The sequence below is a fragment of the Dunckerocampus dactyliophorus genome, chromosome 14 (assembly GCF_027744805.1).
Source record: "Dunckerocampus dactyliophorus isolate RoL2022-P2 chromosome 14, RoL_Ddac_1.1, whole genome shotgun sequence".
Taxonomy (NCBI): Eukaryota; Metazoa; Chordata; class Actinopteri; order Syngnathiformes; family Syngnathidae; genus Dunckerocampus; species Dunckerocampus dactyliophorus.
The window spans coordinates 10,087,154-10,112,803 of NC_072832.1; the positions used below are offsets into that span (position 1 = coordinate 10,087,154).

The 25,650-nt window shown below is 41.2% G+C and overlaps 1 protein-coding gene across 7 annotated transcripts in view; it reads left to right on the forward strand.

Annotated features, from left to right (window-relative positions):
- The first annotated feature begins 201 nt into the window (after window positions 1–201).
- LOC129194105 (uncharacterized) overlaps window positions 202–25,650 on the forward strand; it is a 35,301-nt gene continuing 9,852 nt past the window's right edge. For 2 of the 7 annotated variants that reach the window (XM_054799030.1, XM_054799034.1), the window contains exons 1-26: window positions 202–857; window positions 1,469–1,558; window positions 2,001–2,105; window positions 2,614–2,730; window positions 5,671–5,817; window positions 7,114–7,305; window positions 7,717–7,800; window positions 8,015–8,133; window positions 8,218–8,332; window positions 8,418–8,495; window positions 8,600–8,715; window positions 9,527–9,689; window positions 11,887–12,020; window positions 12,120–12,216; window positions 13,177–13,326; window positions 14,115–14,264; window positions 14,717–14,973; window positions 15,864–16,050; window positions 16,807–16,998; window positions 17,271–17,423; window positions 18,630–18,847; window positions 19,149–19,332; window positions 19,429–19,584; window positions 19,825–20,175; window positions 20,343–20,453; window positions 22,960–24,837. In XM_054799030.1, coding sequence (XP_054655005.1) covers window positions 357–857; window positions 1,469–1,558; window positions 2,001–2,105; window positions 2,614–2,730; window positions 5,671–5,817; window positions 7,114–7,305; window positions 7,717–7,800; window positions 8,015–8,133; window positions 8,218–8,332; window positions 8,418–8,495; window positions 8,600–8,715; window positions 9,527–9,689; window positions 11,887–12,020; window positions 12,120–12,216; window positions 13,177–13,326; window positions 14,115–14,264; window positions 14,717–14,973; window positions 15,864–16,050; window positions 16,807–16,998; window positions 17,271–17,423; window positions 18,630–18,847; window positions 19,149–19,332; window positions 19,429–19,584; window positions 19,825–20,175; window positions 20,343–20,453; window positions 22,960–24,837 — 6,045 coding nt within the window. In that variant the 5' untranslated portion in view covers window positions 202–356. The remainder of the gene's footprint in view (window positions 858–1,468; window positions 1,559–2,000; window positions 2,106–2,613; window positions 2,731–5,670; window positions 5,818–7,113; window positions 7,306–7,716; window positions 7,801–8,014; window positions 8,134–8,217; window positions 8,333–8,417; window positions 8,496–8,599; window positions 8,716–9,526; window positions 9,690–11,886; window positions 12,021–12,119; window positions 12,217–13,176; window positions 13,327–14,114; window positions 14,265–14,716; window positions 14,974–15,863; window positions 16,051–16,806; window positions 16,999–17,270; window positions 17,424–18,629; window positions 18,848–19,148; window positions 19,333–19,428; window positions 19,585–19,824; window positions 20,176–20,342; window positions 20,454–22,959; window positions 24,838–25,650) is intronic. The other 5 variants (XM_054799031.1, XM_054799032.1, XM_054799033.1 and 2 more) reach the window with 5 other exon arrangements.

Genomic DNA, 25,650 nt, shown 5'->3' on the forward strand with positions numbered 1-25,650 from the left:
GCGGTCCCTGGTTATCAGGCTCCTCAGTAGCAGTGTGGTAGGCTCACTGGTCCAGTTGCTCAGGAGAAGCCTCTCTTCAGCCGTCACCCACCTCGGCACAGCTCTGCGCCACGTATGGGAGCGTGTCAGCTCCCAGGAGTCCAAGGAAGCCATCCTCGGCTGTGTGCTATGTATTCTCAACATGCACAAGAAGGTGGATAACTGAGCACCCTCTTCACTTTCAATCCAACCCTGCACTTGTCTGCAGAACAGAGACTAGACAAGCAGACCTGGTGAGCGAGGAACAGAGGGATGTGAGAGACTTCAACGTGCATTTGGACTCCAGAACATTTTGTTTTCCCATCAGGACACTGGCCATGTCTGAGAGTATTGGAAGGAAGGTACAGCCCTTCACAATCGGGACGAAGCTGTCTGTCCCCGCTGTGCCCAAATGCCAGGAGTTTACGCAGAGTTATCTGCAATGTCAGGACTTTGATAACTGCAAACTCCAGCAGAACCTGAACTCGCTCTACCTCAGTCGACAGCAGGTCTGCGCGCACGGCCCATGTCTGGTCTCGCCCACCGTCCAGCAGGTAGCCCCCGTGGAACACAACCAGGAGGACATGGCCGCAGAGGACCACCTCAACCAAAATGTTGCCCCTTCGTCTGCTGTTTCCAGATCCATCAAGAAGATTACAATCTCTGGGAATAAGGAAAGATCAGAGAACACTATTTTAGTGGGACCGAGACAGCGATCCCTTTTGAGATCTACTTCAGAAAACCACAACAACAACAACAACATCAGCAGCACATCAGATCCCAACATTCCGAGGATTGTGGGAGTCAACTGTGAGAACAAACCTAACTCTCACTTCAAGGTACAAAACACACATTTTATATTGGCAGTGCAACTATTAACAAACCTATATATAAAAAAAACTAATGTCTACAATTATATCGCATATTTTCAGAAACTAGGAAAAGCAATACATTTTATATGTCACTTCTGTCTTAACCCTCATTAATAACTTAAAACTGCTTATAATACTATGTCATTTTTAGAAATATAATACTTTTCACATTTTTATTAGTAGTAGCAGCAGCAGCAGCAGTAAGTAATGTTGGTAGAAGTATACCTTATAGCTTCTATTATAAGGTTTTACTTATTTTTTACAGTTCATTATATTAAAAGGACTGTATGCAGTGTCATCCTCCAGCTGCCTACAGGGCGTCAACATTCAAACATACTGCAAGCATTATTTCCTGCCTCTTCCTGCTTGAAGTTCACAAGCTAAAAACATGTACTCTTGTGCTAAAATGTATAAAGGTACATTTATTGCTGTTGAGACGGTTAGCTTTGATGCTAGTTACTGGCTTAATTTGACAGGTTCGTTCTGCTAGCTTAGCCGTGGTTTGTATAAAGCTTACTTGATAAGAATTAGCACTTTCTTCATCACTACCAATGCTGGAATTTATCTCAAACTTTCAGGTTTTTGTGAAAACTAACAGTTGCGAGGATTATTCAGCTGCGCAGGCACAAACCAGACCCAAACTAAATGGAGAGAAGTCCGTCCAACAGGTAAGGATCACTGCTATGTTTTACCGCTAAATAAGCAAGTAAGCGACAACTCTGGTTTCAGTCAAAAATAAATAAATGGCAATGCATGAAAGTTACTTTATAAAAAAGACGTAATGTTTCTGCTATGGCTGTAGATATGCTACACATCTCTGTCGGAGTTGAATTTATGTTGTTTGCCATGACATATCCTCATTTGAGACATTTAGGAAGCAGTTAACGGGATTGATATGTGAGACAATGTGAACCCTTTTGTTTCCTCATGTTTGGGTGTAACTAATGAAAATGTCATCAGTCAGCAGAATCACCCAATCTGCTGTACTGTATGTTGTGTGTTGTATGACATTGGGCAAAGGGGACTGTTATGTTTGGCTGAGTCCTGGTTGAAGTCATCTGTGTGTGCGTGTGTGTGTGTGTGTGTGTGTGTGCGTGTGTGTTTATGAAGTGCTCTGTTACAGCACACCCTTCAGAGGCAGGGCTCACTGGAAAACATGAGGTCAGGGAAGATGTTAACAAAAGAAAAGACATTCTAAAGTCCACATGGAGGCTGGTAATAATAACACACTAACACAGCGATGGCCCCTTTTGTCCTTTCAGGTCATTCTGCATCTTCATTGTCTGTTATACAACTCGGTTTAACAACCTCTCCTCTTGTCTTATTCAAAGAAATGAACGAAAAACAGTGCTGATTCTTTTGAGAAAGCGCCGTGTTTTCCTTCTCAAGAGTTAAACAATGAACCTACTCTATATAAAGTCGTTCTGAGGTAATCGTCAGATATCCGAAAAACTGCCCGCTCCTGCTTCCTTCATTGGCCAGGTGTTTCCCGATTAGAGAGCTACAGGAATCCATTTCAGATCCTTGTCTTCGGTTGTGTCTAATGCGATGCCGATATGGCTGTGGTGTCTTTTAGAGGTCCACTGCAACAAAACAAACATCCAGTATGTCTTATGAAGTGATTTTGGGAATGCTGAGATTTGTTTTCACGAATAAAGTCTAAGACAGGTATTAAATCACTTTCAGACTGTCACTAAAAACGTTTTCACTGTCTGTATGGCAGGAGAAAGACGCACACAGAAGTCATCTTCACACTCTCAGTGACAAGCCAACAGATGTTATTTTGCAGAGCGACTGTCTCACTCAGCGCACATCTCTCTTCAACAAGGAAGTACTACAGGTAAGGTAGAGGATGCACATTTCTATAAACATCCGTTGTTACCCTCCTACTAATGTGTCATGTAGCTGAAAATTGCAAATGCGTACTGCACGTATGTACAGTCCTGTGCAAAGGTATTAGGTCACCAGTAAACTTGCTGTTTAAGCAATGCTGTAGTGGTCATATAATCAGATTCTCAGGACCTTAAGCATTTAGCAATAGCTTAGACTTAGCAAAGGGGAGGGTTAAATAAATGTCTTTTTCAGACATGTTGGATTGTGCAAACATGATATTCTTCAATGCAGACTTGTTAAGCACGTTTGAAATGAGCTGAACAATTACAATTACCAAATGGTATGGTATGTTTTCTTTCTTTCAGACATGCTTAATAAGGTAGAAGCTCGATTTTCGGACGTCCCCGTTTTCACATGATTCAGTTTTTGATGAAACATTTTGCCAAAATCTTGCCTCGGTTCTCGTACACTGTCTTGGTTATTGTTCAATATTGCGCGTAAAACCTTGTCTCTTACACCTTAGCATGTTGAATCTTGTGGCCTTAGTAAAGATGTGGACACTAATTGGATCACATGGCCAACACTAAATGTTGCAAGACTTAGATTACACAATACAGTCGCCCCTTGTTTATCACGGTTAATTGCAGACCTGACCACAATAAGTGAATTTCCGCCACATAGGATTCAATATTAATGAATGGAATATTTCCGTAGTTAGAGCATACAAAACCTGTTTATGACTTTAAAATAAATGGAATAGATCCCTCAAGATTATATAGATCAAGATTTTATAGATCCCCTAAGATTTGTGGTTTTAATTGGTAAAATGGCTATTGTGAAAAAGGCCATTAAAAGTCATTTGTACATTACTGTATTTTTTTTTTTATCAAGTTTTTAACGTTGGCATTTATGAATTAAAAAGAAGCAAGCTTCTGTTTAATTTATAATCACCATAGTACAGAAGCTGCATGTCGGATCAGCCAAAATATGAACTGCTTCTTATTTTGTCCCGAGAACTGAAAGAGTGGTGTTGAGCTAAAGGGAGGAAAGGAGGGAAAAACGCCACAAGTGAAGCAATTATTTAGGGATGAGATCATTGTTTGGCTCCATCTCTTCACGCCTATGGCCCCGCGAGGCTCTGCTAAGCTGTGGAACGGGTCATGTTATCTCATCTTTGCTTCCATGCCGATGGACCTGTGAGTCTAGTAGAGGGACATTTTGTCCAGTCAATCCGTCAAAGAAAGAAGCAGTTTATTTCTAGTAATAAGAAAGACTGGACGTGTAAAAACTCAAGCTCGTGATGTGTTGAAAACAGTTCTGTAGCACGTTGTTAATGTTTACAACCTTTACCGCCTTTCGCTCTGCGGTGCTTGAATTTAAAAGAAACACCCTGAGAATGTGCCGAGAGTCCAGAATGTCTGTTTGAGCATGTGTGCTGAATAGCTAGACATGTTTGTTTTACATGGAGTTGGTTGCTAGTTCTAATGAATATAGTTTTTTCGTGAATCTAAAGGTGTTTAAGGCTAAGAGTGCAAAGAAACACACCGTTGGTCTCAGGGGCTGCTCTGCAAAACATCACAACTTTCACCAACTCTTTTCCATGACAAAAAATAGAAACCTGCACTCTCACAGTTGTTTTCAGTGCCAAGTTGCATTACCCGAGCCGTTAAAAATGTGGCTGAATGCTCAACCTTTTACAACATGTAAAATGTACTCTCATGTTCTTGTTTTTACCTTAAATTGCTCAAATTAGGCTATTTTAAAACATGCTGGAGTAAAAGGCAGTCTGAAATACAGCCAGTTTTGCTTTCTAAATATTTTCAGCAAAAGATGACTTAACAGCAGGTCTGTTTTTGAGTGCGAGTGCAGATTTTTCACATTAAACTTGCAACATCTGAACTTCCCATATTAGCAGGCTTTTCTTTGTGGCTTGACTAAGGCCCGACTGTACATTAGGATCAACAGGCCATTGTTGCGCAGCGTGGACAGGAAGAAACAAGGGAATCGTAGACTTCCTGTATGAGGTCATTGTGAGCCATGAGAGCCTGCCAGTTTGAGGAGATAGGACCAGGCCCACTTTGTCAAGCTCTTTTCCTTCTGTTCGACACAGAAATACCTTGGATGCCTCTGGGGGCTTGTAAACTTAATGCTTCTCTGAGGCAAAGTGACATCACTTGTTTTCATCTCAGGCAAAGCGTTGTTTAGTGGCCATGGCATGTGTGGTCTTGATGTTAAATGCAGAAGAGGAAATGAGTTTATTCTATTTATTATCTAATATTAGTCACTTTATATACCCTTAGCAAAAATGTGTTGACACGTAATGGCTTATTTGTGCACTGAACTGTAATTTGACATTCTGTAAAGTGCACAAGATCAGCCCTGCGGAAAATAAAAGCTCTACTGGAGCCAACTACAGTGTTGTTTAGAACTGGAAGTACCAGACTTTATTAATGTATTGATTCAATCATTGTGACTCAATGGATCTTTGGCTTCCAAACTGGATGTTTTATAGCAAACAAATGACAACTTTCCACAAGGTTTGGACTTTTGCCACCTGATTTTGAGTTCTCACCCCTTACGTCATTCGCCAGAAAAGTCATCTCTGAATGACAAAGCCTTATGCAACAGTGTCCTGGAATTGGCCAAGCAAAATGTCTGCTCTGAATAATATGACATTGGAGAACAAAGTGCTTTTCTTGAAGTGTCTGAAACACTTGAAGCCAGGGAAGAAAATGTAGCCTCCTTTCGCCCTTGATCAGCACAAATAGCACTATTTACTAACACTATACTACCAATTCTTGAGACATCACACCTCTGATATCATGCGACCAGCAGGTGTGGACTATCCTTCGACAGAAGTTAAACACTTCTGTGAAATGTGTTTATGCATATAAGAAAAGTCCAAACAACTGAAAATGTAACTGACTAGGAGTTAATCTGTTTGTAGGCTGAGATATGGATGAAAAGCAAATTCCAAGACCTTAAGGATGACTCCAAAATTCAGCGCTGCCCCCTGCAGGACTGGGATGAAGCCTCACAGATACTCCAGAGAGACCTCAAAGACTTTGACAACACCCTCATCCAACTCAACCAGGTAACCTAATGCCTTTATAAAATGTTTATTTTAACATTTACCAGATAATGGAGATCTGAACGTGACCACTGTTCACTGTTACTGGGGATGAAGGATGGCATAACATGGTTAACATGCAGAGCCAGCTGGCCCATTAGGCAATAAAGGCATATGCTAAGGGTGCCATGGCCTCCGGGAGGCGGCCAAAAAAATCATGACAAACTTAAACTTTCTGTATAATTCTCTATTAAAACTAGTAATTACTATTAACTGTTAAAATGGAAAAGCTCACCTTAATTCAAATGTAAAGCAATGCCCAATTTATATTACTACAAATGAAAACAAATAACCTTTTTTATACATAATTTTGCAGATAGTTGTATGGAGATATTTTCTATAGTTTTATAATAGATATTTTATTTTGTTTATGAATATAGGATAGCCTAAATGTAGCTTGTATATGGAGTTATTGTGTGCTGTAACTGTGTGGTTGTCGACAAAATTTTGATTTCAGAGGTGGGGGGGACACAACCATTTCATACAGCCATGGAAAAATGATTAGACCACCCTTGTTTCTTCAATTTCTTGTTCATTTTAATGCCTGATACAACTAAAGGTACCTTTTATTTGGACATTTTTTTTGGCAGTACAATGCTATAGCTATTCATGTGACCGCTTAAGTGTTTTTGGTTATGATCAAGGAAACCATGGAAGTTGCTAGATATCAGCTCTTAAATTAAACTCTTATGAGCTGTATTTGTTATCATCATTATATTTGTCCAAACAAATGCACCTGTACCAGGCATTAAAATGGATCAATAAACTGAAGAGGCCATATTTTTTTAAATTATAGTTACTTTTTTTTTATTTTTTTTTTTCCATGACTGTATAACGTAACATTGTTTTTGGATGCTAAAAACTTTAGGGACCAAAACTGCCTCCTCCACTCCCAGACAACAATGCAAGCTGTAGGTTTTTTAAAAGGCTAATAATTGAGGGTGGATTTCAAACATCTGCGCTGACATCAGCACTACAGGTGGTCCTCGTTTTACGACATTCCATGTTACGCCGGTTCGTGGTTACGAACGTGCTCCCATAAATTAATTAAGAACTTGATTTTGGTCTGTAAATATGAGACTTGCTCGAGAGCTAGTTACAGTGCATGCTGCGGAAGAATATAAATGGAGCTCATTCGTAACTCGAGGATCATCTGTACTCAGAAAATAGCAAGTAACAAGAACCAGTAGCCTTTCGGGTTGCTCACTGTGACACTTCTGGTGGACAATGTCTTTTTGTGACTCTCCATTAAAAAAAAAGACAGGTGATCAACTTATCTGCAAGCTGAATCCGACCTCCGACCTTGTGAAGAAGCAACTTAGCCAGCTGAAAGACCAATGGAACATTCTGAAACAGACTGCTAGCAACCAATCCAGGGTGTTGGGAGGGGCCAAAAATTTGCAGGAGTTCAACAAAAAAGTGGACAAGCTAGAGGCCTGGATTAAAGAGAAGGTAAAGTGCTGCAATCCTCAAAGTTACAGCAACAAGAGTTTGGACAAGTTCAGTCAATATAATATATAGGGGTGTCAAAACATTAATTGCGATTAAATAATCACAGTCATATTTAGTGTGCTATCTTTTTTAGTCACATTTATCAAATTTTTAATCTCTAATTTACTGTTTCTGTTTTGGGCTTCTGTTTTGGGCGCTTGAGTTTTTGGCGGTGGAAAACAATAGTCAGTCACACCCTGAAGTGGACACTGACTGCCTGTCATTGTGTTTGGGCTTGTTTAGCATAAGCTGATAGCCTTCCACTGTAGTTGGGAGGGCAAGGTGAGGAGCAGTGAGTAGCAGAGAGGAGACCTGAAAATGGAGAAGAGTGGGGAAGAGGCTACAAATTCTGACTTTTATGTGTGCCAACAGGAAGAGGAGCAGTATCTTGTAAATGTCCTGGGGGCAAATGTTGACAAAATGCAGCTAACAAGAAGAATTTTAGATTTGAAACAGGTGAGCTAGTATCATTGATAAACACAAGCATGCCACATCTAAAAATACAACCATTATTTAGTAAACTTGATAACTACTGTAAATACAGACATTACGTACTATATTTGCTAGTGCTTATTTGATTAAATCTTGTATTAAATCTTCCCAAATAGCCATCTACGACCGAGAACTCCCATCATGGCTGAGTTATGGTTTGCTTTTGTTTTTACTGCAGGATGAGCAGTTATACAGAACCCTCCACGAAGAGATCAATAACTTGGCCCAAAAACTGGAGAAACAAGGGAAGACAGATAGCAAAAGCGTCTCCAGTAGGAGGAAAAACATCAATAAAATGTGAGTGCCCCTCCAGATGAATTGGTAAAATAAATTAAAGATAAGATTTGAAAATTTGAACAGCCCTTTGCTCTGTGTGTGCAGGTGGCTGAAAGTCCAGTCTCATCTGAAAAAACATCAAGACAATCTACATCTCGCACTGGAGGTGTCCTCCTTCTACCAGCAAGCCGACAACACATTGTTTGCTATAAATAACATGGTATTCCTGCCTTTATTTTCACTACTGTAATTGCAGTAACACATGCAAATTACAGTAGATCACTAAAAACTATGCTTACTCTTAGATGAAAAGCATAAATGCTTCCAAAGAGCCGGACCTCTTTGGAGACAGGGAAATCCGTGACATTGCCAGTCAAATCATGGTAGGAAAGATTGATTTACTACTAGTCCACAGCATGGCAGACGTGCAAGTGTTTTGCAGAAGCCTTCACTACCTAACCTACAAACGTGTGTGTGTGTGTGCTAGATGTTAGATGTGACTGTGTCGCAGCTGTCTAATCTCCATCCTGCCTTGGCTGCTGGTGTAACACAGAAGCAGATTGAGCTCAAGAACTGCTGGGCATCTCTTCAGAAGGTTTTCAGGTAAGCCAACAGGCATTTGAGAGATTGTCAGACAACTATGGTGGCCCTGTAAATATGCTCATCCTAACCACACAAACACACACACATTAGTGCATCAAATGTCTGTGTCTGTTGCCAGTATGTGCAAACATGGTTTTGAGTTAATTTTAAGAATGGTTCAGTCTCAACGTCTGGGGTATGACCACACAGCATCAACATTTTTAGTTCAATAGCACGCAATAACAACTGTCATTGGATACAAACACCATAAGATGCGTATAAATGGTACATTATATTGTCCAACATGGAAAAGTGCATCCTTTAAATAATATAATAAGCACATTTGAAGACAAAAACAGGAAATGTTTGGGAAACGGTGATGTGAAAACTTTAATGTACTATAAATAGGATGCCAAATTAAAAGGAAAGGCTGAATGAATTTGTGTAGAAACAACTCGCAGATGGCCTCTACAGTCACCACATCTGAACCCAAGTAAACACCCATGGGAGGATTTGGAGCAACTTTAGACAGTGCTCTCTCCACCACCATCATCATCAAATCCCTAAATGATGAAATATCTCAAGAAGAATCATGCTCATCCCTGCCCAACCCTGAAAAATCTTTCAGACTGACAGCATGTCCTCGTAGGGGAACTATCTTGAGTTCCATAAATTACATAACCTCTGTCGTTTAAGCTGTAAGCCTCAGCTATTTAAATCCAAAAAACAAAAACACTGGCATAAAATTCAGACCCATAATTGGATTTTATTGAGGCCCTCTAAGGCCTTGCTGTCAACGCCACAGCAACCCCCTGCTCTGCTCGTTCTGCAGGAGTGACCGGACCACCCTCTCTCCCACGGGCTCAACATTCACCAGGGAAGATGCTGACCCCTTGACACCAGCCCAAGAAGTCCATTGCAACATGGGAACAGAGAGTCGAAGGATCATGGGAAAGCAGGGGACAGAATGGCCCAGTCACCCTAATGGTTATACGGTAAATAGTGTTGGTAGCATGACTGTATTGTTGCTGTTGGCTGGGAGGGGATATATGCCATCAGTGCCAGCGCCATCTGTGTCCACCGCACATAAAGTGTCAGTTGCTGTGGAAAATGCCTTATTTACAGTTTTAGGATAGTTTTCCTGTTGCTGGGGTCAGATGTACTGTCGTGTGCTGATTCCAGATTGACACACAACACACATGTTCGACAAACTGGTACACTGTAGAATATCACCGGATTCCCCAGTCATGACGCAGTCCCACAACCAATGTTAAACTTTTACAACTTAGTGTTGTATTTTAACCACTTTGTCCTGAAATACTGCAGTTATTCCTCTGTAGGAGCCACAGGAGACATTTTTAGATGTGTACCCTGGCTTAAGTATTTAATTTCATAAGGTTCCATGAATAATGTCAAACTATGACTACATTGCTAAATTCTGGGCCAGAGCAAATACACTTTTCCCTTCAATTCAAAGTCCAACTAGTTTACATATCCTTTTACTTTATGATGGAATAATATCCTGGCTCAACCGGCGTAACAAAGTACAGCCATTGGCGTATTAATAGATGGTGGGTCAATCCAGGGTAAATGGATCATGAGCAGAAATGACATTCTGGCAGCCATGCAGCACATTATTAAGCATGTGAATGCACTTACTTTGACCTGGCTGGCTGTAAACTTATAATGAAAAACTGTTAGTATGCCTTGGAGGAAGAGCTTTCGAGAAATTTGAGCGAGTAGTTAAGCATCAGGGTTAACATAACGTTACTAACGTTAACATAATGTTACTATATATAGTCTCAACATGCATGCATGCATGGTTACACTGAGGTAAAAAACATCACATATTGCATGTGGACCCAGCGCTATGTGAAGCGAATGCATAATTCCTACTGAGTTTCTCAAAGACAACTTGCCCAGAGACTGAATGAGAGAAAACGTCACTCTTTCCATTCTCCTTGTGATTCTATGTCACTTTATTTCCCTGTTTCCTGGTAGGCTCTGACTGGCACATTGCCAGTCGCATGGCCCATTAAGTCTAGTGAGCTGGGCATGCTTATTGGTGTAAAAAAGCAATCTTCTCATCCTTTGCACACTACAGACTTTCAATGGTGTGTTTCTGTGGCCGCACCACTCATTACAATTTATGGAGCGATTAATAAGACAATTGAAAGAAAACCCAAGAAACCAAAAGGCAGACAAGGCAGCCAAAAGCCAGGCCCAAGCAACAATTAAACGGTTAAAGTCATTTGTCACTTATTTTTGCAGTGTTTTAACTCACACACTCCCAGGTGTACTGAACTCATTACAGAATTGTTACAGCTGCACCAGTTTGCATTATGTGCTAGTAGACAGTAGACAGACTTTGGTGTGCAGATTGTTCTGGTGCTAATGGCTCTCCTGATTAAATGTTTTTTAGTTGCCTGCCTGTCCATCATAATCTTGATGTGTGTTTTGATGTGGTGATAGTGGATGCAGTGTAGCTGCCAGTCGTACAGTCTCTTATTGCAGGAAGTAAACTTGGGCATCAGTTGTTTCTCTGGCTAAGTGTAGCCAGATGCTCGGCCTGCGGACCAGATGGACTCGGTGCTAAGTGATAGTTCTTGGCTGACATCACTTCGTAGGAGGACACTAAGAGGATATCAGTTGAAAACAGATGAGGTTCAACACTACTGTCGAGAGAAGTGTTTTGTGAAAAGAGGTAGATGAAAAGCAGAAAAATATTTCAAAAGACATGTCAAATGCAGTGTTTTGCTTTATCATACATCATCACTTTTATATTGTTTTTTTTTTATGTAGAGCACACTTTAAGGGTTATTTTTTCTATATATACAGGAGTAAGAATAGAAGCAAATGTGTAGGGAGTAGATAGTGACCCCATAATCAACTCCATTCATCACAAAAAGGGTTATAGTCCACCTTTCTTGTGTAGTTGTTAACCCCAAATATTTAGAGCTGTTTTTTCTGTGGTTTGAAATATTATTCAAGTGTGACACAGAAAGAAAATAATTCTATCCTTGGAATGGTCTGGTTTATTTTCACTGAGAAAAAAAAGTTAAGTATATTTGTGTCATTTATTCAACACTTGGCAGTTGTCCATGTTTTCCAGCCTCCAGCCCTTCCTATAAGCAGTGAAAAATGTTGCTGATATATTTTATTTTACTTTAGATTTAATTCATTTGTCCACAGAGTACATCTGAAGGCCATGGCAGTGCTAGGCAAAGCCAGCCACAACAATCTGTGAACCACACCTCTTCACCCATGGGAGATGGCCCTGCCTTTGCAGATGATGTCATAGTCAGTCATCAGTCGAGGAGGGAAAGGTGATTTCAGCCGAGCTTCACTCTCTCTAGCGCTCTTACGTAATGAGAGGTATTTATGTAAGTCATAATATGAGTTGCATGTCTCTGTTTTCTTTCCAGCAGGAAGCCTAGAGTTGCGCCCAAGCATGCCACTGCCTCGCAAGGCCACCCACAGCTCCACATCCAGCTCCAAAAGTTCACTGTGTCCGCTGACAAGGTGAACTAACCAGCCACTTCTGCCTTTTTTTTTTTTTTTACATCAAAAGTGCCCTTTTTCTAAACCTCTTGCTGCTTTTAATAGTGTTGTCTTCAAATCTGTCAGTGCTGCACTAATCTCCCAATTAGTGCAGCATCTGTATGGACTGCCTCTTAAAAAATTTCTGTTGTAACGAGGTCCAGACATTATGTCACATTTCATAATGAGTAAACTGACGTGTACACGAGTAATGCTGCATTGTAGCAGTAAATGTCCTAGCTCATTTGTATCAATACAGCCTTCCCTCGTTTATCGCGGTTAATTGGTTCCAGACCCAACCGCCATAAGTGAATTTCCACTAGGTAGTATTCAATAATAATAATTGGAATATTTTCATAGTAAGACCATAGAAAACCTGTTTATGACTTTCTAAATACGGTTTTTACCGTTATTAGAGCCATGTAGATGTGAAATAACACCCCATAGTCACCTTTACACTCCTATTATACTCCTTTGGGACACAAGAGACGGCCGCCGCTTTAAACATAGGATGCTACCAAGCTAACTAGTTAGCCACAAGTTTATTTATTCAAAACTTAAGAAAGGGTTTTAAAACAGAGTGGGGAAGACAGACAAAGTAAGAAGCCAAAAACTTAGCACTTTCACACGGAATGGGAGGAGAACTTTACTATGTCATGACGGACATGCCATGACTGCAGTGTTAAAGGTAATGTCTCTAATGTAACATTACTGATGTTACTGATTACTGATTGATTTTTGAAAAACTGAGAGTGAGGGAGCGATGTTTGAACCACGAAGGGATGAGGGACGACTGTACAAAGATTTTTAGGGGGCAGGCGAGGCAATACCTCATTAAAATGTCAGCTAAAATGTCAGTTTTGTTTTTCTGCGAATAACAATTATTATTGACTAACTTTCCTTCTCTTTAACCTGACTGTGTTCCATAATTATGTATTTCAGACTCTGTCCTGGCTGAAAGATAATGTCTCAATGGCTACACAAGTGTGTTCAATAGCCACTTTCGAGGGCCTGGAGGCAGCCAGGAGGTGCCAGTATGCAGTGCAACAAGAAATCATCACCAATAAAGCCAGAATAGAGGTGGTCAAACGAGTAAGTTACAGTTTGTCTTGAAACAAAAGCGCTGGAAGACAACAAATAATAGTGTATTTTCCAGACTATAAGTTGCATAAGTCAAAAAATGCACCATGAAGAGGAAAAAAAACATAAAAATCGTACTCAGTCAACTTTACCGGTATTTATGATCGAGCTATCATCAGAGCAAGCTTTTTTTTTGGAGTGACTGGCGGTGCTCCTAACATTACATTCACAGGAAAAGAAGACAAAGTCAGAGTTCCCAAAGAAGACACATTTCATATGTGACGTGATGGCTGGATACATCCCAGTGTGTAGAAACGTATCAAACAGATGTATTTTACCACCAAGACTTTATTTTTGTATTCACAAATGAATGAAAATAGACTGAAAATCATCCGTGTCTATCTAACTCGTCAGTGGCTGACCCAGCAGATATATTCGCCGAGCTAGACATAATTACTGTCCTAATTAAATACAACTGCAGTCTAAAATACGACATTTCTCAATCCACACAGGTATCATAATTATAGTTGCACATAACTTCCAGACACATAATCTCCAATTCAGAAGCGTATTAGAAAGCATTCCGTACCAAAAAGCGGCCAGTATGCTCTGTATCATTCAACTACTGTATTGCGGTCATTTGGTGTCACCAAAAAAAAGACAAAAATCCCCAGTTTAACTTAAAGGTACCAAGTAATCAGGAAATGTTATCTGAGATACTACAATATGTCCTCTGAGAATGTTTTAGCTATTGGACGGCTTTGGGTGCATTTTCACGTTATTATTTCATTAAACTTTAGGAGGGCCATGGGCTGGTCCGTGCACAGCACCCAGGCAGCGCCAAGATAGAACAGTTCCTAAGCCAGCTGGAGGTGCTGTGGGAAGAGCTGCAGAGGAGGCACCAGAGGAATGCTGGCTTCTTGCAGGCCTCCGAAGATCTGGGCGTTAGGGTAATATTCTTTACAAATATCTCACAACTGAAGTCTGACTGAAATTACTTTCTTAAAAATGTTGTAGTTATGAAAGATGCTTGTCTTTGTTTTTTTTCTTATGAGCCCAGTGTGTCCTGTTTTCTTCATGTTTGCATAAATGTCTGCAAAAAAATTTTGTCTTTCTTCTACAAAACCAGACCTGCCAACATGTACGCGTTTTTCATCCTCGGCACGCATTTTCATAACATTTATTTAAGATTGATCAGTCTGCAAAACTGTACTATACTGTCATAATGCACACTTTTATTTCTGAATACATGACTGCACATAAAATCTAATCTATTACAACATGTATTGGTGAAAGCATCTCACTCAAGGAATTCTAGTTTGTACATTTTTATACTGTGTATCACCTATGTTAAGGTTTGACAGAGCAGTTGTGACGTTCTGCTTTTTCAATTTGTATAAAGGTTGTAAAAGTACTACAGGCTCTGGGGAGCCTGGAGGCCTGGTTGGAGTCTGTAGAGCTTTCCATGGAGGAGTCCTCACTAGCCAATGACCCTGAAACCATGACCATAGCAGAGCGGGAGAGCTGTCTGCTGGAGAAAGAAGTAGCCATACGCAGCCTGGAGCTCAGTACTCTCCGACAAGAAGTGGCGCGGCTCCACGGCCACGGTCACCCCCACACACAAGGCTTGCCAGCACGTATGGAGGAGGTGGAGAGAAAGTAAGCCTTCGTGTTAATGGAGACCCCGTTTCATTTGTACAATGGTCTCTGCTCTTGTGGTTTAGTAATGCATTATGTTTGGACGAAATTAAAAATTTTGTCAGTGTTTCCAGTTGATCACAATGTTAGAACCCAACATGCAATAGTTTATTTTAACAAAACAATGAACTAATTAAATGTACTAATATGTATTCAAACTGAGGATTATTTTTTTCTCCATATGCTCATCCTTTCAAAGCTTCAGGTTTAGTCATTTCTGATTCATAGAGCACGAGGTTTATCCGATATGCCTTACATGTACTGTACTTCCCCACCCTACAATGAGTGGCACAGTCACCCTTTCCATGCTTCTCACATCGCTCGATTTTAAACACATAGGTTGTTGCCATGGATACTCAGTACAAACTTGTGATTTTGGCTGCGTTATTAGATGAGCCTGTGCTCATAAAAATCAGACTGTGAAGAACACCAAGCCGACGAAGGAAAACAAAGGAAGGTTTCAATTTAGGTTTTTCAAGAGTAGGGCATGAGCTAAGGCTGAGGTAGACAACTTTGCTTTCTGAGGCATGGCTGATGTAGGTAAAACGATCTCACCTGTGGTGGTGTCATTTATTACCACTGCATGCAAGCGGGCGCATTTAATGTGGAAAAATATCCTTTCCCGTCTCAAAAGTAAATTCCTCGGTTATGTAGGTACAATATAACCTTTCTCGGCAGTACAGACTATATTTATGTGACACGTAATGACACTACATCAAAACATCTTTGTTGCATAGTAAAATAAACTTTAGATAATACATGCGATGTGTGAAATGTGGAAATGTGTGCCCTGAAGGGTGCAGGGCTGTGTATACTGATGACTGATTTTCCAATGTTTCACATTTTTTCAGATACCAAAGTGTCCTAAGCGCCCTGACCCAGCAGAGTTCCAAGCTGCAGGACACGCGCATGCTTAATGAGTTCTTGGAGCGTGTGGAGCTGGAGGAGGGTCAGGAGTTTGACAGTAGTCAGTATTGCTCGGTTCAGGTGGGACATACCAAAGAAATCACTTCGAAAGTCACTTCATTAACCCAATTTGTAAGTGTTCCTCCTGAACAAAATTTTAAGCCCAGTTGAAAAACTGCGAGAGTTTACATTTTGCACTGTTGGATCTTAAGGAGATTCTAAGAAGAGCTTCAAAATGTAAAAAGAAGAAATGGGAGTGAGACAAAAAAAAGCAATTTTTGAGTATTGCAAACAGCCACTAAACTGAAATAGGCTGTTCATCAGTTGATCAATGGTTTAAGACCATAGCTAAAAAAAAAAACAGAAGCCCCTCAAAAACAGAAATAACATTTTCAAAAACTACTCAGTAATAAGTAGCTGTGCCATTATTGTTAATCACATCAAAAACTGTGTTGGGCATGCTTGATACTAGTGTTTCCGAAGGGACAATCCGACCGCTTTCAAAGAGAGAATGTTCTTTTGCCTTTGACATGAAGAGATCATGACAGCGTGAATACCTGACAGAAAATGACATTGAATTCACATTTTTGCCAAGATTTGGCCTTTTAAAGACTGTGGTCTTAAACTTTTTTGCCATATATTTTGCTCCCTCAAATTTGTCCCACTCCCATTTCTTTTTTTTTTGGCATTTTAAAGCTCTGCTTAGAACCTCCTTACAATCCAACAGTGCAAAATGTAAATTCTTGCAATTTTTCGACTGGTCTTAAAATTTCGATCAGGAGTGTATATAGTGTACTTTCAACACTGTGCTACGATCAAGTATAAGATTAAAACAGTTGGCATTCTCATCAATGGCGTTCATCAAGTAAAATACATGTGGTTGTATAGCCTCTCCACAGTAAGAACTCATCAATTCCTGACTTGCTGGGACTCCAAAGCAGTGGTGGGGGTGACCTTATGGATGGTATGGGTGACCCTGTGAAAGAATTACGAGAGGCTGTGGAGATGCTGAATGACACTGTGAGGGAGAGAGGCCGGTCACAGAATCACGACCAGGCTTTACAGGAACTACTGAGCAAGGTAAGATCATCATTTTTGCAGAAGCTTATGCATTCATAGTTGGCTTGTTTCTGTAACTTATGCTGCACAAATAAATCTAACGTCGGTTTTGATTTGTGGACTATAGATTTCTTTTTTTTTATGTTTTATAATGCGATTTATTCTAAAATAATGTACCCTGAAATGCAATACACATGCATTTCAGGGTACTATACTTCCACGTTGGGAACTTCATGACACAATCTAAAACATTAATTTGCATGTGTTCTCATGATGACTTTGTGCTACACTAGCAAACCAGACTGGCTGTATGCATAGAGGAATGTCTCTGCTGCTGCAAAGAACTCAACCTGGACATCCTTGAGAAGGAGACAGACATGGCCGTCCAGTGTGAGCTAGATCACTGTGGCCTTGAGGCTCTGCAGGAGAGGCATGACCAGCTGGAGGTGAGAGGAAGATTCTTGGCCATCATTGTATTTTCTTTTTTTTGTAAGGCTAATCGTATAGAGTCAAGTATTAATTGCATTTAAAGCTATTGTTGTTTGTCTTTTTCCTACTTTATTCATGTAAAAAAAAGGGTATTTAATGTACTTGCAACAATTGTCCTGTGCAATCATATGCATTCATAGCAGTGAAGGTCTGAGTTTCGGTGTACATGTGTGTGTGTCACATGTAAATATGTAAGCTTGGGAAAATTAATGATCTGTATGAGTCATGGGCACACACACATACACAGCCACACAGGAAATAAGAGATTCAGAGAGATTCAAGAGATTCAAGAGTTTTATTGTCATGTGCATGGTAAAACAGCAGTTATACCATGCAATGAAAATCTTATTCTGTTCATACTCCCAAGAAAAGAAAGGAAACACAAGAAAGAATAAGAACATAAGAAACATAAACACATAAACATATATACCAATAAATTAAGCAACAACAACAGAAGAGACATTAATACAAGCAAATAATACAAATAAATAAATAAATAAATAAATAAATAAATAAATAAATAAATAAATAAATAAAGTGCTATGAGCGTGTGCGTGTGTTGCGTGCGGCGTGTGCGAGTGCTTCGTTAAGAAGCCTGATGGCCTGTGGGTAAAAGCTGTTTGCCAGCCTTGTGGTCCTGGACTTCAAACTCCTGTAGCGTCTGCCTGACGGTAGGAGTGTGAATAATGAGTGTTGTGGATGTGTGCTGTCCTTGATGAGGTTGTGTGTTCTGCGTAGGACTCTAGATTTATAAATGTCTTGCAGTGAGGGGAGGGCTGCCCCAACAATGTTCTGTGAGCAATAACACTATTGAAGTAAGAATGACCTAACAACACAAAGTGAAATAATTGTGCAGTCAGTAGACAGGCATCCTCCCTCGCTGTTCTTGAGGCTCACTGTTGCAGACATACATGATGAAGTATTGCTCCCAGAGAACCTATAACAGTAATAATTACTGCCTTGTCGAAAGGAAGAAAAAGGTGGTCACGATGGCTAGCTCGCTATAGCGTGATCAAACATATGCAGACCATATGTTCTCCTGCTGAATAGCATCCATAAGCTACGGGGATGAAGTCATGGACAACGTTACAACTGGAGTACGTTCATGTAAAACAGCCAAAGATGATGAGCTATGATAAGACTTTTATTATGATTCTCCACAGATTGACTATGAAGTTCTCACCAACAAAGTGAAGGAGATGGAGAAACAGGCTTCTTGTTTGAAGGAACTGTTCCCAGAGAGAGTGCATGTACTGTGGGCTAAGATTCAGGCAACACTACAGGCCTGGACAGAGTTGGGAAAAAGCGTGACAGAGATCAAATCACGTCTGCAAGAGTTTTGTCATCTCCAAGACTTCTTCAGGAGCTACCTCACCATGATGTAAGCAAGGCACAGGGGTATGACCCCTTTCAGGGCCAGATGTTCTTGTCATAATCCACTTTGTGTAGACATCTATAAACAGTAAAGAACACAAAGTTCTTGTAGTCAAGCACAGGTCCCCAGTGAAATATGACGTGTTGAGGAAGTTCGTACATGTTTCCTGGTCTGAGTCTGACAAGCAGATAAATGTCCTTTCAGGGTGGGGGTCTGGGTATTCTCATATTTTGTGAATGACTTTACTCACAGCTCTGTTCCTTGTCTCTTCCAACATCTCTTACATCATCCTCCCTTCTGTGGTTAGCTCATGGACAGAAGACACCAGGTCATGCATTTTCTCAGAAACTTCCTTGCATCTGAGAGAAGATGGACCGAGTGTGCTGGCCACTGAGCTCGATATACAAATCGAACAAAAGTTTGAGGAGTTTGATGAGCTGGCAGCAACCGGGAGAAACATTTTAGACAAAGAACACCACCTGTCTCAGATGGTGAGCTGCGAGATACACATATGACTCATGGTGGGCCTTGAAAATATCACTGCAATATTTTTTCCACTTTCACTGACCTACAGTAATGTGTTTCAGGTAGGAGAGCGCATGGATGAATTGCAGAGTATGCTTGGGTGGATTTTGTTGCACTGGAGAGCGAAGAAACAAGAGTGGATCCACAAGAAGAGTACACAGGAGCACTCAATTGATAACATTTATTCTGAGGCCACATTGTACTCCCCATTAACAGAGGTACATTTGCAAAGTGTTACTTAACCTAGTCAAAAAAAATGCTTGTTTGTCTAAATAGAAAAATAACTTTTAATGCCTTGAACTTACGTAATATGCATAGAATCTCATACAGACAGTTCATGTTATGATAGATACCATCTGTACAAGACTATACACAGTTTAACTGTAACTCTGTACATAAAGTTTAAAACAAATATTTACAATATTTGCTAACCGTTCTGTCTATGACGTCCTGTACAGGCTATATATTCTTATGAGTCCTGTCAGGCTCCAAATGCAATCTCAGAAGAAAGCAAACCAAAGGCAGAAGGAGAAAGCCAGATCTCAGAACTGTTTCCTGGATATGTGCAGCACCCAGAAGATGGCTATGAAGTCATGAAAAGTATCGGACAACGGGAGGGTGAGCCCCTGATATCAGAGTCTCCCACATCCTCCATCATGGTCATAAAAGAGCCCAGTAGTCCCTCTTTGGGGGGTGAGGTCAACCTCATCCTAAGTTTTGGTAACACAGGAGACAACCAGGTTCAGGTGCTCAACTGTCCTGTTCGGCCCGATGAGGTTGTGGATGTGACTTCTGAGCCTCTCCACAGGGTAAGTACTCCCTTTGTATTCGGGTTTACCCACCGAGTGGGATTCAATTATATATGTTGGACAGCTACAGCATCTAAGCATCTTTCTTCTTGACTTTCTGCTGTTTGTCCATTTCTCTCTCTACTTTGGCCTTCATATCTGTCTTTTATCCCGATTTTCTCCTTCAGCCCATTGTGCCTGCCTGTAAAAACTTTTGGAAGCGCTGCCAAGGGCTTTTGGAAAATACTTTGGGTAGTTTAAAGCGAAAGAAAAAGATTTATCGGCAGAGTGCAAACGAGGTAAATTGCAGGGTGTGAACTGGCATGGCATGTGCTGGGACTGCATGCTGTGTGTAGTTGTTTTCTGTGGGACGCATAATCTTCTTAACCACATAAGGTACAGCTGTTCTGCAGTTTCCCTGTCTTGTCGTTTGTTGTCTAATAGACAATCGGTTGTGTTTGAATTTTAAAAGCTTAAATTCAGACAAATATGATTATTTTACTCACACCCCACCCTGAGTTTGGTTCATGTTTTTGTGACTTTCATTTCATTGTCAATACTCTCTTGCACAGCATGCAAACACAAAACCCAATAAATTCTGGTTTAATAAAGCACATTTACTGGAGTGATATATCAGGGGAGGACAACAGAGGTTGTGTTACTTTTATAATCCATATTATGTATACACATAATAATATTTAATGAGATACAAATATTTAATTACCAAGCCTTTTATACAATCAGCAACATTATGTACACACACGACACTCTGGCTACACAAACCTATTAAGGTTTGCTTTTTAAGCAATATTATGAATGTGTTGTCATTTTAACAACTTGTTTATTATTGTGACAGTAATTTATAGTGGTGACGTAATTCCGTGCATCTTACTGATATGTGGAATGTAATGTTTATACAGTGTAGATCATTATGTATTCTTTGACACATAAATACATCTTCTTCCGCTTAACCGAGGTCGAAGCCCAGACTTCCCTCTCTCCGGCTACTTCGTCCAGTTGCTCCCAGTGGCTCTCGAGGCATCCCCAAGGCAGTTAAGAGACATAGTCTCGCCAACGTGTCCTGGGTCTTCCCAAAGCCTCTTAGCGGTCAGACGTGCCCTGAACACCTCCCCAGGGAGGCGTCCGGGAGGCATCCTGATGAGATGCCCGAGTCACCTCATCTGGCTCCTCTCAATGCAGAGGAGCAGCGGTTCAACTCCAAGTTTCTCCCGTTTGACAGTGCTTCTCACCTTATATCTAAAGGAGAGCCCAGCCACCCTATGGAGAAATTTCAAATTTCATCCGTGACCTTGTCTTTTCGGTCACTACCCAAAGCTCATGACCATAGGTGAGGGTAGGAACGTAGAAAGAGCAGTACATTGAGAGCTTTGCCTTTCGGCTCAGCTCCCTCTTCACCACAACTGACCAATACAGAGTCCGCATCACTGCAGACGCCGCACCAATCCGCCTGTCGATCTCACATTCCATCCTTCCCTCACTTTCATCCCCGACCCAGAGATGGCACTCTATCCTTTTCCAGGCAAGAACCATGGACTGGGACTTGGAGGTGCCGATTCTCATCCCACTTCACACTCGGCTGCGAACCGATACAGTGAAAGTTCAAGGTCATGGCTCAATGAAGCCAGCAGGACGACATCATGTACAAAAAGTAGAGACTCGATCCTGCAGCCATCAAAATGGAACTCCCAGGCAGCGCCTAGAAATTCTGCCCATTAAAGTAATGAACAGAATCTAACCCTCACTGGAAACAATGCGACCCAAACTCTGACACCGGTCATACAGGGAACGAACAGCCTCAATTAGGTGGTCTGGTACCCCACATTCCCGGAGTTCTCCACAGAATTCCTTGAGAAGCATGGAGAAACATGCCTTCTCCAAGTCCACAAACACATGTAGAAGAGGTAACATGGGTCCCCTCTCTCATGAGCTTACCACTCAAGGGAGAGGCTAAAGGGGTCGGGTGCAGAGATAGCTGGGTGGCGGCCAAAGGCGGGAATCTTGTCGATCCGATCCTCGGCTACAGAAGCTAGCTTTTGGTACGTGGAACGTCTTTGATACAAATAAATAATTTGTATAAAATCCAAAATAACTTTGAAATCGTAAGCACTCGTGTAAGATATTCTGTTGCGGTTTCCCAAAATAACAGACAAAAGGTTTGATCATATAGGGGATGATAAACACCAAACAAATTCTAATCAAATGATACAGTGGTGACATATTCAGTGAATATTTTGTGGAATCTAGGTACACAGCCACAGGACCTCTTCAATTTGTTTCATATTTAATTGTGTTCTTCCTCTTTTACAGTTTTAACTACAGCTTCAAAAGCAACTGGCTTTCCTGTCAGATTCCATTTTTAGTTGTTTAGATGTTTTTTTCCCCCACCACAGTTCCAGATGTCTGTACACAGATGTTGTTTTTGAACGTTTAATTTTGAATTACATCATAAATTGGCTACATTTTTCTCAGTGTGATGGAACTTTGGGCTCCCAAATCATACTACTGAAAGAATATACTGTAGATGGACGAACTGTCCTCCTTTATATCATTTGGATTGATAGGTGAAATGTACTGGAATGAAACGCCTGGTGGGTCACCCTAAAAATGTTGATCTTCTTGTGTTATTTATCTGTAAGACATAAAAGAGCTCTTGTTCTTGCTGGCTGCAAAACGGCTGCACATCTCTGTGGGAATAAAACTTCTGTGGCCAAGCATTTTGAGATCTTTCTTCAAATAAAAATTCACTCACATGATGGATAATTCTTTTTTTTTTTTTTTAAACAGGTGAGTACCTACTTGCATGTTAAGGATAACAACTTGGCTGTGGCTCCTGTGTATGAGAGTATCACACTGCCTCGCCAAAAGAGCCTCTCAACAGCCTCTCCTACAATCTCACCGCCCTCCTCGTCACCATCCGCATCAATGCCTGCTCCTCAGACCAGTGTTTCTTTTCACCCTTTGAATGGGAGGACTTGCAACAGCTCCATCTTCAGCAGCCTCAAAAGAATGGGCAAGAAAAGAAAGAGAAAGAGAGACAGTCGCAGGCATACTATCCAAAAAGTAATGGGGGTGGACGAGGAAACAGATGAGCCTCATTACACCAGTGAGACAATCGCATATGACACTCATACATGGCCGCTGAAAGAGGGTCGGAGGAAGAAAAGTGCACCGCAGTGTGAGGATGGAGTTGACGCTGTGTCTGACTTGCAGAGTCCCCTGTTGAGGGACACTGTGACAGAGTGTACTGGAGAGTACACTATTACCCCATATGCTGTTTCACAGGGACCAGCCACCTCCAGTCAAGGGAGAGGCCACTGCAGATTCCTCTCTTTGGGCTCTGTGTTGAGTTTTGACCTTCCCAAGGACATGACCCTCATCCCCAGCATTCCGGATATCATTACCATTGCTCCTCCAGAGTCCAAGAAGGGAGCTGGGACTGATCCAGATGCCAACTTCCAGCGACACATAGCCTTGAGTTCTTTCAAACAAGCTCGACCCTCGACGGCCAATGCAGTAAGTGCAGCCGAAATGCACTCCGAGACACACATGTCTACAGTTGTTAAGAAAGACTTACCTCACAATGGCTGCACTTTCAACACAACTCCTCCTGTCCCACAAGAAGATGAGGATCAGATGGTACCATGTAATAACTTATCCACAAAAAAGTTCAGTCAGCAGGAGGATACAAAGCAGGAGTGGGATAACATGTCATCAGTGAGTAAACCTGGAAATGATGACACCTGCCAGTCTTCCCAGCTCCCCATTTATGTGAACCAACCCCACCTGTCCACTACTGCTGCCCATAAACACCAGTGCCCAAGTGTCCATACTCTTATTCGGGATCTCAATGGACACAAGTACCACAAAAGTGTGCACAACGAGAACCCAGGACAGTGTCCGCATCAAGCTTCTCATGTGGTTGTCAGCCTGAAGTCAGCTGTGAATGTTCGTCAAGACTCGATGGACTCTGGCGTCTCCAGCTCCAGCAGCATCAAACTTTGTCCTGATGCACCTTATCCAGATAATCCTCAAATTACTGGTGTAGTAGGGAAACTCATGTCCCTCCAAGTGGGATGCATTGACTGCAGTAAGATGACAGACTGTATGGGCCCATCAAAAGCCAGTGAAGAGCTACAAGAGCCTGTCCACCTGGATCACCAACAGTTTGAGGAGGAAGAAGAAGAGCTGGAGGACATCTGGAACCAAACTAACAATTTCAGGCAAAGTATCTGTTCAGACATAATATACCAGCCTAACCAGGAAGAATGCATATCTTTGGATCAGCCGACTGAGTCCATTCCCAGCTTGTCGCCCAGCAAAGCTCCAGTTATGCTCTATCGAAACCTGGCCACAGCCTCAGAACCCAACCTCTTTGTGGCTGAGCTGAGACTTCCGTCCGACATCCAGAGCTTCCTGGGTCATGACAAGGATCCCAGTCCCCAAGGCCCACCACAGACCATAAGAGACCGAAGGTCCTGGGCAGCCTTTCCAAATAGGGAACAAGTTGGCAAGACATCAGTTCTTTTGAATGAAACAGCTGCTGATCCAGTGAAGCTTCCAGATGTTGTTGACAATCAGAAATACATTTACCAATACAGAGAAGAGGAGGAGGAGGAGTCAAAGGGTGTGGAGGAGATGGACAAGAACACCGACATTTCAAAGGTGAGGTCAACGTTGGATAAATTGTCACACTAACCTGTTAGAATTCACTTTATTTTACTTCTGTTCACGTGTTTTGGTTTTCTTCTGCTTTGTGTGGCAACGTTTTGTCAGCACAATCCCCAGTAGTGCTCTGCCAAAACCAATGTAAAAAAAAAAAAAGAAAATCTACCCCAAATTAGTTCTTTGGCCCATGCAATACAACTCATTCCAAAATTCCGACAGACAAACTCATTGTTCTGTTTTCGCTGTATAATCACTCATCACCTTCTATAAGCAGGACACACTATTGCATTCTATTGACAGAAAAAAATATACAGGCCTCCCTAGCTACATTGTGGTTTGACTATCGCTATTTGGTTTTCCAAAAATTCATTAATAAATGAACTGTTTTATGGTTGGCTATGGCCTATTATTAATTTAAAAAAACATTCAAATACAAGTTTTATGTAGTATTCTGGCCACTAGGCGTCAGTAATAACACAAGACATGGCATTACATCACTTTACCGTCACACTGCATGTAGTCAGCCATGGCATGTCTTGATATGATAGAATGAAAAGATGTTCTCTTCCTATTCTGGGTGGAAGTGGTAAGTTGTTAGCTTGTTATTTTGTCTGTCTTCTCCACTCCGTTAGAAACCCGTTTTAAAGTTTAAAATAAATAAGTTGGAGGCTAACTTAGTTGCTCACTAGCATACTATGCACCCGTGGCCGTCTCGTGTCCCTGCAGTGATCCCGTAGCATGTGCATTAGCAATGTGGCTTAAACAAAGAATACTAGGAGTGTAAAGGTGACTGCAGGGGTGTTATTTCAT